At 39.8% G+C, this 19183-nt stretch overlaps 3 protein-coding genes across 3 annotated transcripts; 1 reads left to right on the forward strand and 2 right to left on the reverse strand.

The window, feature by feature from the left end:
• Positions 1-2344: 2344 nt before the first annotated feature.
• Positions 2345-3277, forward strand: LOC310691681 (olfactory receptor 6Z7-like; the record flags this gene model as incomplete). The annotated part of the gene is made up of 1 exon (XM_083471546.1): positions 2345-3277. Exon 1 carries the CDS (start codon positions 2429-2431, stop codon positions 3275-3277), a length of 849 nt encoding a protein of 282 aa, XP_083327672.1. The 5' UTR covers positions 2345-2428.
• Positions 3278-6887: 3610 nt separating this feature from the next.
• LOC310691682 (olfactory receptor 2AP1-like) lies at positions 6888-7835 on the reverse strand (the record flags this gene model as incomplete). Its single annotated transcript, XM_083471547.1, has 1 exon — positions 6888-7835. The coding sequence occupies one exon, from the start codon at positions 7833-7835 to the stop codon at positions 6888-6890; it is 948 nt and encodes a 315-aa protein (XP_083327673.1).
• A 9500-nt stretch (positions 7836-17335) lies between these two features.
• Positions 17336-18946, reverse strand: LOC310691035 (olfactory receptor 2AP1-like). Its single transcript, XM_083470629.1, has one exon. It carries the CDS (start codon positions 18453-18455, stop codon positions 17490-17492), a length of 966 nt encoding a protein of 321 aa, XP_083326755.1. The 5' UTR covers positions 18456-18946; the 3' UTR covers positions 17336-17489.
• Positions 18947-19183: the final 237 nt, after the last annotated feature.

Genomic DNA, 19183 nt, shown 5'->3' on the forward strand with positions numbered 1-19183 from the left:
CAGTTTGCAGTGCTCATTTATAAAATGTAGCTTAAGAAAAACATGAGCACTGAGAGAAATGTGCAATAGTGTGTGTGTGTGTGTGTGTGTGTGTTGCTGCTTTTATTTATATTTTGGAAAATATTAGCTTAATGTTTTGAATATCTGATTTTATCAGTAATTTTAATATATATTTATATTTTATGTAAACCACTTAGATTTTTTTTTGAGGATTAAGAGTCTATTAAATAAAAAGACTAAATTAAGATTAGAGTCCTATTAGATTTCTATTCCTAATAAGGAGCTATCCATGCTGAAAGGTCTAGACACTGCTTTAGTACCACTCCCAGTACTTTTGCCAAATGTTCTTGGAAAATTTGCTTGGGACACGATCTGATGGTTCCTGGGAAGGTGTTCCAGGGAACATAGGATTTCAGAACTCTTCTCTATGGGTAGAGAGAAAAGTCTACCCTTGGAAGCCCCCTGCCAGCCACCACCATCATCAGTGCTGTGGCAGCAGAGAGAGCAAAACAGGAGCCATTCTGGAGTCAGCCATCCATGAGTTGCACCTATTGGTGTATCCTAGTTGGTCAGATGCTAGCCATGAGAGAGGAGAGACCTTGCTGGCCAGGTTACTAATGCTTCATTCATGGATAATTAGATATTCTGCTTCTGTAGCAGAATTCTAAATGTTAATTCCCTGTCTAACTTCCTGGGAAAAGGTAGTTCAGTAAGAGCTGGCTGCTCAGCTGCAGACATATTGGGATACCACCAGTTGCAGAGAGTATGCCCCTGTATGCCTGTTGCTGGCAGTTACAAGTAGGGAGGCTGCTGTGTACTCAAGTCCTACTTGCAGGCTTCCCAAAGGCATCTGGTTGGTCATTGTGAACTTGATTGGCTTTTGGTCTCATCCAGCAGAGCTTTTCTTACATTCTTATGTACTATAGCATAAGATAAGGCAGCCTTCCACATTCCATCAGCTGTGAAACTGCTATTTACTTATAAACATCTGATTAAAAAAAAATCCTGCACTGATCTGAAAAGACGGATCTCTAGAAGCATCTAGGGATGTATTCTCCTGTGATTCTGAACTGAAGCAATGGTAACCAGGAAAGATATTCCCTGCAGGACAACTCATGCCATATAGAACAGAACATCTCAGATATCTTGTCTTCTAAATTGCAGGCAGGCAGGATAAAGGAAAGAAGGAAGGAAGGAAAGAACAAAAGAAGACAGATGTGCCTTAATTCTTAATAAAGTGAAGATGAGAAAGGAAAAAATGTGGCTTTCATGCCATGGAGGTAAGCAGTTTTCTGTCTCACTTATCCTTCTGCAAATTTTCAATCTGATCAACTTAATAAGAAACAGAATTATATCCATGAACTTCAACCATCATGCTGTGAAACATACAGGAATTGTAATATTTAGGCAATGCATAGCCAGTGTTACAAGTATACCTGATGCTGCTGAGATAAGTTGGGTGTGGACCATATTGGTCTCCTTTTTATGGATGACCACTGGGAGCCCCGTGTCATGCTACGAGATATGCATGATAAATGTTTCTGAAATGCAAACTTATAAACATTGGACACATGTGCATCATAACACATATAGGCATTGGGGTTTTTTGTGATGGGACTCAAGAGTACAGAGTACCACCTTCTTCCCCTGCTGGCACCCATGACACTTTTAACAACATATGAGTACCAGCACATATTTTCCCCACCCTGTGCGGCACTTTACATACGATTTTCATGAGACTCGGGAGCACTCTCTCCTTGCTACCTTGAAAATGATGGCTTTCTTTTGTTAGGTGGGAAATTGCTGTCTTGGCATGGGGGATGGAAACGACACTGGGATAAATCAACTTAGTATAAAGGAGAGCCCCCTTAAAGGGCTCAAGATAGTGGGGACTGGCCATGGCACCTCAGGTTGGGGTCTCTGCCTGGCTAGAATCCTCATTCTCTTTGTCCAGTGAGAACTTGCCAACTTGGCTTGCACCATGACAAGGCTCAGCACTGGCCAACTCCCATGGTGCAGGCTGGGTTTAGTCCAACTGCTGGATTCCATTCCACTAGCATCAGGTGAGTGGAATGATGAGCTGATGCTGGCCCTACTGCCATTCCATCCTGTACCATGCTTGGTGCCATCAATAAAGATTTGGCCTGATTTCATCCCAACTCCTGGTGTCCTGTCTGTTCATTTGCTGCTCTTCTGGGTCAAATAATTCACCTGCCAGGCTAATCTATTAACTTTAATGTTATCTCTTTTTTCAAAGATAGATTCCAAGATCTCTTTAATCTCTGATGAATGCACTTCATAAACTATGGAACAGACTACATGAGGAAAGCAGATGAATGTTACAGAATATATCCTCTTGGGTTTTGGAAAATTCGGTCAATGGCAAAATATCCTATTTTTTGTTTTCCTATTGATCTATATTGCAGCCATGATTGGGAATGTACTCATTGTAATTTTAGTGGTAGTTGATCAGCATCTACATACGCCTATGTATTTCTTCCTGGGAAACTTGTCGTGCCTAGAGACTTGCTATATATCAAATGTCATGCCCAAAATGATGGTGGGCTTGTTGACTGAGGAAAATGTGATTTCATTCAGCGGCTGTTTTGTGCAGTTCTTTTTCTTTGGTTACCTTATGGCAACAGAATGCTATCTTCTCTCAGTAATGTCATATGATAGATATTTAGCAATATGCAAACCACTGCATTACACAACAACTATGAATGCACAAATGTGCATCCAACTAGCAGTTTCTTCGTGGATAAATGGACTTATAGCTACTTTAATACTTTTGGGTTTTATGCTAGAGTTAACATACTGTGGCCCCAATGAAATTGATCATTATTTCTGTGATTCTGTCCCACTTATAAAACTTTCCTGTAGTGACACCAACCTGGTGGAAGTTATGAGTTTTGTCCTGGCATTCATATTTACCCTGCCACCTTTTCTCCTCACCTTGACATCCTACATAGCCATCATAACTACTATCTTGAAAATTCCTTCTACAACTGGAAGGAAAAAAGCATTTTCCACTTGCTCTTCTCATCTTATTGTAGTTTCTACCTTCTATGGAGCCATCATGATAGTGTATATGTTACCGAAGAGAGAAGCACTCCGTGATCTCAACAAAGCTTTCTCTCTCTTGTATACAGTCCTACCCCCTGTCGCAAATCCTCTTATATATAGCTTGAGAAATAAGGAGGTAAAGCATGCCATAGGGAAATTATTTGGAAAGTATTGCATTCCTCCAAGAAGCTGGAGAGAATTGTTACAATGATTAAGAAAAAGCAGTGGTGAAGCAACTTCATAAACAGAATTTAAGGTGTGTTTTCCTTGAACTGTTTTACCTCTTTTAGCCCCACCCTGAAGAAAATGCCGAAATAGTGTGCAGGTTGACCTAGTTCTCTTAGTAATATTGTAATGAAATATTACAGTAAATTGTTTCTAAAATCTGTTTTTGTTCATACTGCTTTACCATGCGTACTTAGTATTCTGCTTAATAAAAGTAATGTATTCCTACTTTGTCATTCCTTTGAATTCTTCCTTTCTCCACATTAACAGCAACACCTGGAGCTGCAACCCACTTTCATCCTCCTTGCCCTGCTTATGTGTGCCTGTGAGTTTCATAGAATCAGAATTCTGGAGTAGGAAGGCACTAGCTAGTCCACTCCCAGCAATGCATGAATCACAGTTAGAGAGTCCTGGAAAGGTGGCCATCCAACATCTGTTTGGAAACTTCCAATGAAGGAGAGTTTCTATAAACATTTTCCTACCTTCTCTGCTAGGAAGGGGTGATAATTTTCTTTTCTTTTGTTCTGTTCTTCATATCCTTCATATTATTAATTTTGATCATTATTATTACACACTTATACACAATTATGTGTGTAATTCCATTCCAAGCCCAATCTACACAGCGTGGTTTTGCCTGACAGTGCAAGCCCCAATGAAGCAGAAAATGAGGTGAGTTCCATCAATGGCTTGCTTCTACAGATGTCCACAGGACAGATTCCCCAATAAGGTAAAAAGGTAAAGGACCCCTGGACAGTTAAGTCCAGTCAAAGGAGACCATGGGGTTATGGTGCTTATCTCGCTTTCAGGCTGAGGGAGCCAGTGTTTGTCCACAGACAGCTTTCTGAGTCATGTGGCCAGCCTGACTAAACCACTTTTGGTGCAACGGAACACCATGACAGAAAGCAGAGTGCATGGAAATGCCATTTACCTTCCCGCCACAGCGGTGTCTATTTATCTACTTGAACTGTCCTGCTTTTGAACTGCTAGGTAGGCAGGAGCTGGGACAGAGCAACAAAAGCTCACCCTGTTGTGCGGATTCGAACCGTGACCTTCTGATCGGCAAGCCCAAGAGGCTCAGTGGTTCAGACCACAGCACCACCCATAGGCAGGGCTGGATTTAGATGAAGAGAGGCCCTAGGCTATTCCACTTGTGAGCAGGGCCTTTTCACTGATGGTGCCCATTGTATGCCTCGCTATTCCCAGACCTGCTCTCTTTTGGCCTGTATTTTGGAGCTTTATAATTTAGGAAGACTTTGGAAGAACTGGATGACAAGTCTTATCAGTTGCTGACGTATGAGTAGATTTTATTTGCTGCTATTCTGGGCTCCTGGTGAGCCAGGATTTACACCAGTGTAATAGAGTTGGCCAGGACACCAGAATGGATAAAATTTATGAGCTTTCTCCATCATCTGCACAGCAGGTGCTGTTCAGTCAACAGTGCAAAGGCTAAGCTGAACCGTTCCCTGCTGGTTACCTGCTTTCAGCAATAGGGGGCGCTGTTTGGTAGTACAGTGGAACATCGGGTTAAAAATTTAATTCGTTCTGGAGGTCCGTTCTTAACCTGAAACTGTTCTTAACCTGAGGTACCACTTTAGCTAATGGGGGCTCCTGCTGCCGCCACTACACCACCGCCCAATTTCTGTTCTCATCCTTAAGCAAAGTTCTTAACCCGAGGTACTATTTCTGGGTTAGCAGAGTCTGTAACCTGAAGCATCTGTAACCCGAAGTGTCTGTAATCTGAGGTACCACTGTACGCAATTGGTTAGCTGTCAGATTCTAGAGCTCCATATAGGTGACTCTTAGGTAATTCACAAAATACAGAGTCCATTCATATAACACAGTGTTCATTCATAAAGCAGTAACATAAATCTCCATTGCTACATATTGGGTGTATATTTCAGCTGCTGAAGTATAGGTTTATGGCCATGCTGTAGTGTAGTGCTTATGTGAATGTGAATAAAAGGTGGCTGGGCTCATTGTCTCAGGGTTTGGGGTTGGGAGAGAGTTGACAAAACTGATTTCCAATAAGTGCCCCCCTATTTCTTAACAAGTCCTTGAGTCTGTACTCTGAATAGTGACACCAGGGACCTAGAAGGTGCAGGGCTTGTCAGTCCAACCCCTGCACAGTTTCATCGGGGCTGACCTTAAGGCAATTGAAGCAATTTGGCCAAACTGGGCCCCGCGTGCTGCTCTTAAGGGCCCCCCCACACCAGGGCAATCTAGATGGATTTTCTTTGTATCTATATGTTTTTTGCAAACTTTGGCTGTGACCTGGGGCCCTACAAAAAACAACAACATCAAGTTGTGCCCTACTGCTTCAAATTGGGCCTCACTGGCTAGCCCCGAGTCTCACAGTTTCTGGGCCTGAGTTTCCCTGCCTTTGCATGATGTCTTGGGTTTACAATTTGGGGAGAGGGGAGACTGTGGTACTGGGGAGTGGGAATTTGCAGGCTGGTGAGGCCCCCTAGGTTTTGAGGCCCTAGGCTTCAGCCTACTTAGCCTATACATAAATCCAGCACTGCCTGAGAGAGAATCCCAGCAGATTGTGGGAGCCTAAAGCTTGACCCTAAATATATATCAGAGCCTAGGTAGTGGACCAATGGAATTTGGAGTATGGAGCTAGATCTAGAGAAGGGCTCAAGCAGGTTGACAGAAAAGTGTTCTGCTCCTGTGGTGTCAGATGCCTCTAGCTAGGCACCTCTGATAGTAAAGTCACAGCTTACAGCCCCTCAGTTAGTGAAGCCCCTGCCAGCATGTTGGAGAGCTGAATAGGAGTAATTTGAGAGCTGGTGGTTGTATAGCGGTTAGAGTAGCAGAGCTGGACCTGGGAGACTGGGTTTCAAATAATATGTCATATACTGAGTCAGACCTGTCTCTACCTCTGTCACTCTTGACATGGAGACATCAGAAATGGAACGCCTGTTTGCTTCTTTATTCCTGAGACCCAAGCTGTTTGCCATTTTAAGAGGTGTTTTCCTGTCCCACTTTTCAAGAGGAAGAAGAAGGGCAGCACAATTTATTAAATAGATTATTTCATTCTTCTTATTTAAAATATTTATTTATTTATTTAATTTTATACCATGGACTCACAGAAAAATATGAAAAATGTACGTATGTAAATACAAGAAAACATAAAATCCTTTAAAAATAGAACATAAAGGTAAGGCTGACTGAGACATTAAACAAAGAGATTAAACAATTTTGAGTGATTTTCAATAAAAAAATTATCATTGACCAATTTCTTTTGAGGGGATGATTGAAAACACTTAGAGACATTTATTTCAAGGTTGTTCTTTTTTAATAGTCACTAACAAATGAAGAAAACAACAGCCCTAGTAATGCCATGATAACTTCAAATTAAGAATGAAACACCATTTAAGGATGTGTGTTATAATAAAATATGAAGTTAAATGTGTTTTTAATTGTCATTTATATTTTTATGCCAATTTTTTTTCTTCAGGGAAACAAAAACAACCCTAAAACTGTAATGCACTGGAAACAGACAAATCAACACATCCAAACAGGCAACTGAACTTTATATCACCCGCCAAAAGAGATGCTAGAGAAAATCACATTTGTTGCTTCTTCACATTAATTCACTTCATGAGAATTGCTTTGCATGACACAAGTTTATTAATTTTATTTCTCAGGGCATCTTTGACCTCCTTATTTCTCAGACTGTATATGAATGGGTTGGCAAGAGGTGGCAAAACTGTGTACAAGAGAGAGGAAAGTTTTTGCATCTCTTTGTTGACTTCACCCTTTGGTAACATGTACACAATCATTAGTGAACTATAAAAAATTGAAACTACAATCAAGTGAGAGGAACAGGTGGAAAAGGCCTTTTGTCTCCCAGTGGCAGAGGGTATTCTTAAGATGGCGGCAATAATATATGAATAGGATGTTAAAGTTAGAACAAAAGGAGGAAATGTGAATATGACAGCTACTATGAAACCTATATTTTCCACGAGGCTGGTGTCACTGCAAGAAAGTTTAAGAAGAGGGAAGTAGTCACAAAAGTAATGCTCCATTTCCCTGGAGCCTGAAAATGATAATTGTAGCAGCAGAATGAGTAATATAGAACACCCTATAAAGCCATTGAGCCAAGATGCAGCGACTAAATTGATACAAGTATTGGTTTTCATAGTAGTTGCATAATGCAAAGGTTTACAGATTGCTAGATACCTGTCATAAGACATCACACAGAGCAAACAGCATTCTGTAGCTTCCAAAGAACCAAAGACATACCACTGTGTGAAGCAGCCGTTGAAGGAAATTGTTCTATCTCTGGTCAGGAGAGCTGAAAGCATTCTTGGAAATATATTGGAACTGTAGCAAGCCTCCAAGAAGGAAAGATTCCCAAGAAAGAAGTACATGGGAGTATGTAGATGGTGATCAGTGACAACAAGGACAGCAATCAAAGTATTTCCAGTAATGGTCACCATGTAAATGATAAGAAAAGTCAGAAAAAGAAGTGTCTGCAATTCATGGAATTCCCCAAATCCTAGGAGGATAAATTCTGTAATTGTCTGGTTTCTCAACATTGAGCAGAATGAAATCCTGTTGAAAAGAGAAATGGATAAGTATCTATATGGAGATGGAGAGATAATTTATATTCTGCTTCATGTTTCACCAAAAATCTCTAAGTGGTTTACAAATCTCAACAGAAATGAATGAATTTTAGAAATAAAATAGCAAATGCACATGGAAAATCAAAGTCTACTTCTCACTTTAAAGCACAAAATTTTTATTTCTAAATGTAAGTAAAACACATAAAAATCAGGAAAAAACCCCAATCTTTTGCAAAGTATAAAAAAGCTGATAGCTCAGTTGGTTAGAGTGTGGTGCTGACAAGGTCGAGGTTTCAGATTTGATCCCCATATGGGAGAACTGCATATTCCTGCATCACAGGAGGTTGGATTAATTGATCCTCAGGGTCCTTTCCAACTCTACAGTTCTATGATTCTATGATATTAAGAGACGTTAAAATATGACATAATCTCAGTATTGCATAAAACATTGATAAATATTGCAAGAAGAACACCTCACATTATGCAATCATCAAAGTCATTCACTTCCACTTTCAAGCTCCACAGAACTATATATCTGCAATAGGCAGATAGTTAATAGTAAGAATCAATTATTGCCCTTATTCTGTAATTTTTATATGCCTGATGTCTTTGTCCATGGAGGTTTCTTGGCAGGGATACTGGAGTGGTTTGCCAGTTCCTGCTCCAGGTAGATCACATTTGGTCAAAACTCTCCACTATGACCTCTCCATCTTGGGTGGCCCTGCCCCTTTGCCACAATAAGGCAGTGATCCATGAAGGAGAGTCCCATGGACTTCAAGAAGATCAAACCTATCCATTCTGAAGGAAATCAGCCCTGAGTGCTCACTGGAAGGACTGATCCTGAAGCTGAGGCTCCAATACTTTGTCCACCTCATGAGAGGAGAAGACTCCCTGGAAAAGACCCTGATGTTGGGAAAGATTGAGGGCACAAGGAGAAGGGTACGACAGAGAGCGAGGTGGTTGGACAGTGCTCTCGAAGCTACGAACATGAGTTTGACCAAGCTGCGGGAGGCAGTGGAAGACAGGAGTGCCTGGCGTGCTCTGGTCCATGGGGTCATGAAGAATCAGACATGACTAAACAACAACATTCAGTAATTTGAATCGAGACCCAGTTTTGCATAAATGAATCCAGACCTGATCTGGATTCAGATCATTATTTCAGTGATCTCACAGTAGTGGGTTTGAGCCCCACATGGGGCAAAATATTACTGCCTTGTATATGACTGTCCTATAACATACATTCTTTGGGAAATTGCACACAAGCACACAAAGAAACATATTAAAATATGATATTAAGCAATATGAACTTTAAAAAAACAAAACACAATGAAAGTAAGGGACAGACCATAAGACATGGGACATAAGTTAATGATCTAGCTGAGAAGAAAGTAATTTGACAAGCGTTGAAAAGATCACAAAGATGTAACAGAAGCACAGCATTTAAAAGCCCCCACTCCCTCTTCATTTACCCATCTTTCTTCATTTTTTCTCATCAACTGCTATCATTCTCTGGTTGCTATTCAGGACTGAGATATTTCATGAAACAAAAAATGTGAGTTTTCCAAGTTGTGGCTTGTAATGGAAGGTGCACAGCAGTGACTGCTCAAGCCTTATTACGGAAATAATCTTTTGCAAACACAAACTACTGTACACAGAGAATGTATGGACAATGAGACGAGTTCTGTACAGCAATTAAATGTCACAGCACTGTGAATCTCCCTGAGCTCAAAGAGCATATGACATTCACCTGGTCCTTTGAGAGTCTTGGCCAGTCCCCATACCTTGGTATCCCAGCGCATCCTTTGATATATCAACCTTCTTTATTGCTTTATTTCTGGGACTAACAGCACAATTCTCTGTGTGTGACAAATAATAAAAATAAAACAATCTCTGTGGATTTCAGTAGGATGTACTCTCGGGGGCTGAGATGGTCTTAACCCATTGGGAATAGAAACATTGCACATTATGATCATTTGTTGCCATTTTGCAAGAGGAAATATTTCATGAATGCAGTTTTGACATTAGTTTTGGGCACATCAGATGCTGCTTTCCCCATCAAACTATGCACCACTCTGTAAGGTCTTGTCTGCAAAAAATATTATGAAGTAGGATAAAGTGTCCACATATCAAAATAATATATATACCTGTTAAAGACAGTAAAAATTCAAGTGGTATTTTTACTATTATTTTCTATTAAAATCCAGATTAGAATGATATTCTCTGTGCCCCTCAATTATGCAATGAATTTAAGGCTTGATGCTAAATGGTATAAAAGTATATTAGGGGGGGAATACTCCCATGTTGTCAAACTTTCTGTAGTTGTAAGAGGCAGCCTAGATTTCTTCCCATTCCATAAAATAGAAGTTACGAACTTCTGCCACCCCCCCCCAGCTTCCACAATTTATTGATTGCAACTTCAAAAGCATACAAACATACAAAACTTTAGTGATTATGTTTATTCTTAAAATTTAGAATTTAGCCATTCTGCCTCTCCAACGGGTTTCTAATTTATCCCCTTGTAAGGTCTTTATTTATTGTTTTTTATAAGAAATATGGATAGCTTGAAAATGTCATTCATAGGGGCTGTTAAATAAATCCCAAGGGTTATAATTATATGTGCAACTGTTCTCGTGCAAGAAATGTTGGATGGTGCTGCAGAACTTTTCCTGCTTCTCCTTCCTCCCAGAAGCTCCCTGTAAACACTCAAAATCTGCTGAAAACCTGAAGAACATATTTTGGTAGTATGAAGTGTGGGGAGAGGTAGGAGAACTCCAGGTGCATGGGTAGAGCTCCATTCATATACCTCAATATATTTAAGACTTATATATGTCCACCAAACCCCAGTTGTTTTGTTATGCCATTTTTTATATTTTCTTTGACAGATTTATGCACATCATTTCTGATTGAACATATACCCAGAAACATTTCTATATAAGCAAATTTATTTGGTAAGGGGGCAAAGCTGTGTAGAAGAGGAGACTTTCAATATGTGACTCTCCCCAGTCTTTGGTAAGATAAATTGCAAGTAAAGAATTTGTGGTCTTTCAACTGCTGTTGGACTGCAACTCCCATTAGCCCCAGAAAACATGGCCAGTAACAGATATTGTATACACAGTATGGTTAGCATGGGTGTTTGGTATAACACAAAGTGGATGTCATAAGTGGAGCAGATGCCTTCAGGTGAAAAAAACAAAACAAAAACAAAACAATACACAATACACAACAAACAAAAACCAGCAACCAAGGTATCGTGTGTCTGAGTCAGAGGGAAAAGATGTGGGGAGGTTTAATGAGTCTCTAATTCTATGACTGCTTTTAAATTATGGTGCTGGAGGAGACTATTGAGATTCTCATGGACCTCAAGATCAAACCTATCCATTCTGAAGGAAATCAGCCCTGAGTGCTCACCGGAAGGACAGATCCTGAAGCTGAGGCTACAATACTTTGGCCACCTCATGTGAAGAGAAGACTCCATGGAAAAGACCCTGATGTTGAGAAAGATTGAGAGCATAAGGAGAAGGGGACGACAGAGGACGGGATGGTTGGACAGTGTACTCGAAGCTACGGACATGAGTTTGACCAAGCTGCGGGAGGCAGTGGAAGACAGGAGTGCCTGGCGTACTCTGGTCCATGGGATCACAAAGAGTTGGACACAACTAAATGACTAAGCAGCAACAACAATTCTAAGACCTTGGGGTCAGAGGTATGCACTGGGGGATAGGAAAAATCATCAGAGGAGAGGGGAAGGTAGATACTTAATGTTGGTCACTGGTGCTGAGCCCCCATCCCATAAAGACTTAAGTAGCCTGTGCTCTCGTCTTTTAGTGCTGTTAATGTTTGCTCTGGGAGGTTGTGGATTTTCATTCACTGGAATTTTTTTAGCAGAGGTTGGACGGCCATCTGTCATAAATGCTTTAGTTTAGATTTCTGTATTGCAGGGGGTAGGACTACATACCCCTCGGGGTCCCTTCCAACCCTATCATTCTGTGATTCTATGACAGGCGCAACCTCTAGTGCAGTATTGAGGGATGATGTCAGCAGTCAAACACCAGAAGGTATGATGCAATAGTTATGGTGCCTGATCTAACATGTTGATTAGCTTGTCCTCTGATTTGTAAAATTAAATTTCATTTTAAAATAATTTCTTGCCAATAGAAAACTCCTACCTGGGTTCAGACAATAACTGGAATTACGTTACAAATGAAACACCATAAGTGATGAGAAACAGGCACTGTGATTAGTTCCACACCATTATTTACTGGATCAGCTCCCCACACCCATACATAAACATTCTTACAATTATGTCATTCAATGCAATTTATTACATAGATTATTTCATTCTTCTTAAGTTTTTTTTTATTAAGTTTTTTAATAATTCTATACCATGGACTCACTGAAAAGATGTATGTAAATACAGGAAAACATAAAATACTTTAAAAATAGAACATAAGCGTAAGGCTGACTGGGACATTAAACAAAGAGATTAAACAACTTTGTGTGATTTTCAATAAAAAAATATCATTGACCAATTTCTTTGGAAGGGATGATTGAAAACACTTTGAAACATTTATTTCAGCATTGTTGTTTTTTAAAAAATAGTTACTAACAAATTCAGATTAGAACAGGCCTAATAATGCCATGATCACTTCAAATTGAGAACGAAAGACCATTTAAGGATGTGTGTTATAATAAAATATGAATTTAAATGTGTTTTTAATTGTTATCTATATTTTTTATACCAATTTATTTTTCTTCAAGGGGGGGAACCCTAAAACTGTCATGCAATAGAAACAAATCAGCACATCCAATTCAGCAACAGAACTTTATATCACCCACCAAAAAAGAGATGCTAGAGAAAATCACATTGTTGCATCTTTTTCACATTAATTCACTTCATGAGAATTGCTTTGCACGATACAAGTTTACCAATTTTATTTCTCAGGGCATCTTTGACCTCCTTATTTCTCAGGCTGTATATGAATGGGTTGGCAAGAGGCGGCAAAACTGTGTACAGCAGAGAGGAAAGTTTTTGCATCTCCTTGTTGGCTTCACCCTTTGGTAACATGTACACAATCATTAGCGAACTATAAAAAATTGAAACTACAATCAAGTGAGAGGAACAGGTGGAAAAGGCCTTTTGTTTCCCAGTGGCGGATGGTATTCTCAAGATAGCAGCAATAATATATGAATAGGATGTTAAAGTTAGAACAAAAGGAGGAACTGTGAATATGGCAGCCACAGCGAAACCCATATTTTCCACCAAGCTGGTGTTGCTGCAAGAGAGTTTAAGAAGAGGGAAGTAGTCACAAAAGTAATGATCCATTTCCCTGGGGCCAGAAAATGATAACTGTAGCACCAGAATGAATAATATAGAAAACCCTATAAAGCCATTGAGCCAAGATGCAGCGACTAAATTGATACAAGTATTGGTTTTCATAGTAGTTGCATAATGCAATGGTTTACAGATTGCTAGATACCTGTCATAAGACATCACACAGAGTAAACAGCATTCTGTAGCTTCCAAAGAACCAAAGAGATACCACTGTGTGAAGCAGCTGTTGAAGGAAATTGTTCTATCTCTGGTCAGGAGAGCTGAAAGCATTCTTGGAAATATATTGGAGCTGTAGCAAGCCTCCAAGAAGGAAAGATTCCCAAGAAAGAAGTACATGGGAGTATGTAGATGGTGATCAGTGACAACAAGGACAACAATCAAAGTGTTCCCAGTTATGGTCACCATGTAAACGACTAGAAATGTCAGGAAAAGAAGTGTCTGCAATTCATAGAATTCCCCAAATCCTAGGAGGATAAATTCTGTAATCGTTGTCTGGTTTCTCAACATTGAGCAGAATGAAATCCTGTTGAAAAGAGAAATGGATAAGTATCTATACAGAGACAGGGAGGTAATTTATATTCTGCTTCAGGTTTCTCCAGAAATCTCCAAGTGGTTTACAAATCTCAACAGAAATGAATCAATTTTAGAAATAAAATAGCAAATGTGCATGGAAAATCAAAGTCTACTTCTCATTTTAAAGCACAAAAATTATATTTCTAAAATGTAAGTAAAACATATAATAATCGGGGGGGGGGGACAAATCCTTTGCAAAGAATCAAAAGTGGATAGCTCGGTTGGTTAGAGTGTGGTGCTGATATGGCCAAGGTTTCAGGGAGAGCTGCATATTCCTGCATTGCAGGAGATTGGACTAACTGATCCTCAAGGTCTTTTCCTACTCTACAATTTATTTATTTTTTATTATTATTCCATGGTTGTGATCAGAGATTACAAATAGATCTCCTATATTCACAGACCTCAACAGGAGTTTTCCTCCCAGGTGTCATGGTTTTGCATTTGCTGAAGTGGACTCTAGTCCATGCCAGCTTCTTCCATAATAATTAGTTGGCCCTTAACATTTTGCAGAAATGTTTTTTATGATTGTTGCCGCGACAGAGTGACATAGCTACAGCTCAGGAAGATTATTTTGTGGGGCATGTTTATTTCATAGGCTAGTCCATTATTTCTATTCATTGCTCTGAAGGAACTTATAGGAACTTGGCTGTCTTATGACATAAGTTGCCTGGGCAACTCAGAAGAAGTAGAAAATACTTCAGAATTTTATGGACAAAGACACACAAAGATTTCAGTGAACGCAAAGTTCTCTGCTAGGCAGTGAACATATTACTACTATGGTGCCAGGTGAGCCTCTCTAGAAAGACTGTTCCAAAACTGATAGATCACCCTTGAAAAGGTCCCACTCTCTGATGGTTACTCACCTCTCTTTAATTTATGTTCTCACAATGGTTTCATTCTGTTGCTGTTTTTTCCATGCTAATATACACTGTCATGACAAACAACCAGTTCCCAGATCCTTCTCTTCATCTCATCACACTCAATGCTAGTGTAAATCTCAGTTCTATGGCATGAATGCTATGCCAATAAGACAAAGTGGGGATATGTGTACTCTAGGATGTTGGTTTTATTAAGAGAAATGCAGAAGTGACGGCTCAATCATCAGGGACATAATATACAGCAAAAACAAGCAATGCGGCAATGTATTGGCTAGGGAGTGAGGGAATTCAGTGCAGCAAATTAAAGGACAGAACACTGTGTACCCCTCTGAGCCCAAAAAGCATATGACAACCCTCTGGTCCTTTTGAGAGTCTGTACCTATCTTTTTATACTGCAACTTCAGGGAATCAGTTGGTCAACTTGATTAGATTTTCACCTTTATCGCTGGGAGTGCATGCCTACCTTGAAAAATAACATCTTTGGAGTTCAACACTCTTAGGGAGCAGGTAAAAGGTAAAGGTAAAGAGACCCCTGACCATTAGGTCCAGTTGTGACCGACTCTGGGGCTGCGGCACTCATCTCGCTTTATTGGCCGAGGGAGCCGGCGTACGGCTTCCGGGTCATGTGGCCAGCATGACTAAGCCGCTTCTGGTGAACCAGAGCAGCGCACAGAAACACCGTTTACCTTCCCGCCAGAGCGGTACCTATTTATCTACTTGCACTTTGACGTGCTTTCGAACTGCTTGGTTGGCAGGAGCAGGGACCAAGCAACGGGAGCTCACCCCGTCGTGAGGATTCGAACCGCCAACCTTCTGATCAGCAAGTCCTAGGCTCTGTGGTTTAACCCACAGCGCCACCCGCGTCCCTTAGGGAGCAGGTAGGAATTCCTTATCCTTGACTTGGCATCCCATTTGGGAGTTATTGTGCATTTTTGTAATCTGCTATGGGATATGCCTTCCATCTATAAATTGGGAGGCGGGATCCTGCATAAATTCAGTCTTAATAGTACTTCTAGACATATTAGAAGCAGCTTTCCCCATCATAATAAGCACTGCTCCAGGAGGTCTTGTCCCTAACAATACTATAAAGTAGCTTTGAAGGATAGGATACCAAAAGTAGATTTATGCACATATATGTAGGAATATCAGTTTATTTCCATATGATTGCCCCGTGTTTCACCACCAAAACAAAATCATTCTTGGTACTGGGATTCTCCATGATGAAATTATACCAGGTTCATCAACCATTTTAGTCCAGTGGGCACAGTTGGGCTTTTGAGAAAATGTTGTTTCTGGCCATCTTGTGTATGGAGGCTTGGCATAACACAAAGTGGATGCCATAAGTGAAGCAGATGCCTTCAGGCGAAGAAAACAAAACACAAAACACAATACACGAACAAACAAAAACCAGCAACCAAGGTGTCTGGGTCAGAGGGGAAAGATGTGGGGAGGTTTAAGGAGTCTCTAATTTTATGGCCTTCAGGAGCAGAGGTATGCAATGGGGGAGAGGAAAAATTATCAGAGGAGAGGGGGAGGTAGATGATGTTGGTCATTGGTGCTGAGCCACCACCCCATAGAGACTTAAGTAGCCTGTGTTCTCATTTAGTGGTGGTGTTAATGTCATGTCAGTGCCCAAAACAAAACTCTCATCCATATGGTGACTGACTTGGTGTCCATTACCAAAACCTGACTGGGTAAGCTGACAGTAGGAGGAGATTGACCGTGCCTAGCTGTGCCCACCTGAATGGTAGTACTGCACCAGTCAAAGCAGGAGTTTCTGGATGTATGGGATCTTATGATGTAATAATGAAAACAATATAAACAAATTTAAGACTAGCTGTGAGGGGATATTAAAGATATGTATCAATATAGTCAGTGCTTTGGGGGGGGGGCAATACCCCTACACATTTTGTGAATCTAAGTTTGGCCTCATTGAAGGGCAGTGTTTCAATATGAGTAGGAAAATGAGAGTACCCCTAAACATTTTTTTATAAAAAAGCACTGAATATAGTTGTATAAAGAAGAGTATACTTTCTTTTTTATAATTAATTATTATTGAAAGTTTTCAACACAGAATACAATAAAAGCCACACTAGCCTAAATAAAAATAAATCTAAATAAAAATAAATCTTAATCCTTATTCTACACAAAGGAGGGTAAGCCCTCTCAGCTGTCACTTGGGAGTTTCTCCCTCTTCCCCCCACCCTGGGAAATACGCCCTACTCTGCCCCTCACATAGGGCCAAAAAGGCTATGTTTTCTGTTGATTGGGCTTTATCGGTAAGTGTGTAAAGGAGCAGAACAATAGATTGTAATATTAATTTTATGTATACGTATTAGAGCTAACAGATAAAAAATAATTAACCCTAGCACAAGAAGAAAACTATTCAGTATTTTGAAACATCAGCAAAGTTTAGGGGTGAATCTGAATTGTGTTTGGTCCACAACGTAAGCAAAAAATTCACAATTTCCAGAGTAACACAGTGATTAGAATGTAGTTGGATATTACCCTTCTCCAAACGTTTCAGTGCATGTCTTGGATTGAAAACCATACCAAAATGTGTAAAAATGTGTATATTAGAATAGAGTGTGTCTAGAAATATGTGAGATAAAAGATTAATTTAAATATCTACCAAGTTGAGCATTTAATATGAATTTTCATACCTTTATTTTACAGATCAATGAAAACAAGTTGGAATGGGTTTATGAATGTAAACATTTGAAACAGACTTGAAGTGGAAATAGATGAATCAGCTGATCCCTATCAGAGTCTGAAATCTGTGTCATCCACCATAAGGAAAGTTCTGGGAGCAGCATGGAGACAACACATAGCATGTTGCTTCTATCACATATGACCACACTTCATGTGCCTTCCTTTGTGTGGCACAAACCTACCAATATTATTTCTCAGGGCATTTTTGACCTCCTTGTTTCTCAGGCTATATATAAAGGGGTTGGCCAAAGGGGGCAAAGCTGTGTACAAGAGAGAAGAAATCTTTCGCATCTCTCTGTTGACTTCAGCCTTGGGTAACAAATACAAAATCATTAGTGAACCATAAAATATGGATACCACAACCAAGTGAGAGGAGCATGTAGAAAAGGCCTTTTGCCTCCCAGTGGAAGAAGGGATTTTCAAGATGGCAACAATTATATATACATAAGAGGTTAAAGTTAAAAGAAAGGGAGGGAGTATGAATATGGCACTCACAAGAAAACCCAACATTTCCATCAAGCTGGTGTCACTGCAAGAGAGCTTAAGGAGCGGGAAGTAGTCACAAAAGTAATGATTAATTTCATTGGGGCCACAGAATGTTAACTGTAGCATCAGATTGAGCAATATCAGGAAGGCTATAAATCCACTGGACCAAGATGCAACTGCTAATTGGATACAAGTCTGGGTGTTTATCATTGTAAAATAATGCAGTGGCTTGCATATTGCTAGATACCTGTCATACGACATCACACAAAGTAAACAGCATTCTGTAGCTATTAGGGATCCACAGAGATACCATTGCATTAAACAGCCGGTGAAAGAAATCCTCCTATCTCCAGTCAAGAGAGCTGGTAGCATCCTCGGAAATAAATTGGAGCAATAGCATGTCTCCAGGAAAGAGAGATTCCCCAGAAAGAAATACATTGGGGTATGAAGATGCTGATCAAAAACAACCAGGACAACAATGAGAATGTTTCCAGTCACTGTCACAACATAAATCACTAGAAATGCCAGGAAGAGAAATGTCTGCACTTCGTAGAATTCCCCAAATCCCAGGAGGATGAATTCTGTAATCTCTGTCTGGTTTTCAAACTTCATCTAATAGGAAAAAAGTCAAATCCTATTGAAAAGAGCAATTTTTATTAATGAAATAATGGATGAGTGCCATGCTAACATTAATGCAATATGTTTGAGAGCTGATGTTGTCACATAAGCATTGCCATTGACTATAATAACAATTTTGGGATTGTGCAACATTTTTCAAAAGTGCAAGACATCCACTGAATTTGACTGTTGTGCTTTGCCAGCAAAACAGCTTTTTCCCACAACTGGGTATCACTCATTTTCATAGGCACACTGAAACATTATATTAACAGGTAGTGAGAAGCTGATGTAAGGATCAATGGAGAAAACATTGGTTGAAGGCACTTGACCTAATCTGTTTTCATATTCACCTTACCATGATCATGCATGCTCAGAATCCCATGGTAGGTAGGGATGGAGGAAGGAAGAATCACCCTGAACACTGTCACTTCTTGAGCTTAAGTTTTGGTCTATTATAGCAATGCACTGGAAAATTCACAGTACATATGAGAGTAATATGAGAAATTATATTAAAAATAAATGTTTTTCAAAAAATTGGAAACTAATGAAGTACTTTCTATAACATAATATCCTGTGGTATTGATCCATGACCATGCTTCTAACATATAGATTTATTTATTTATTTGAAATCCTAATAATAATAATAATAATTTATTATTTATACCCCACCCATCTAGCTGGGTTTCCCCAACCACTCTGGGCGGCTTCCAACAAAACACTAA

Source organism: Podarcis liolepis (assembly GCF_965112155.1).
Source record: "Podarcis liolepis genome assembly, chromosome: 13".
NCBI classification, from domain to species: domain Eukaryota; kingdom Metazoa; phylum Chordata; class Lepidosauria; order Squamata; family Lacertidae; genus Podarcis; species Podarcis liolepis.

Excerpts from the sequence above, each read along its gene's own strand:
- LOC310691035 (XM_083470629.1), bottom strand. The coding sequence starts at position 18,455 with ATGAAGTTTGAAAACCAGACAGAGATTACAGAATTCATCCTCCTGGGA.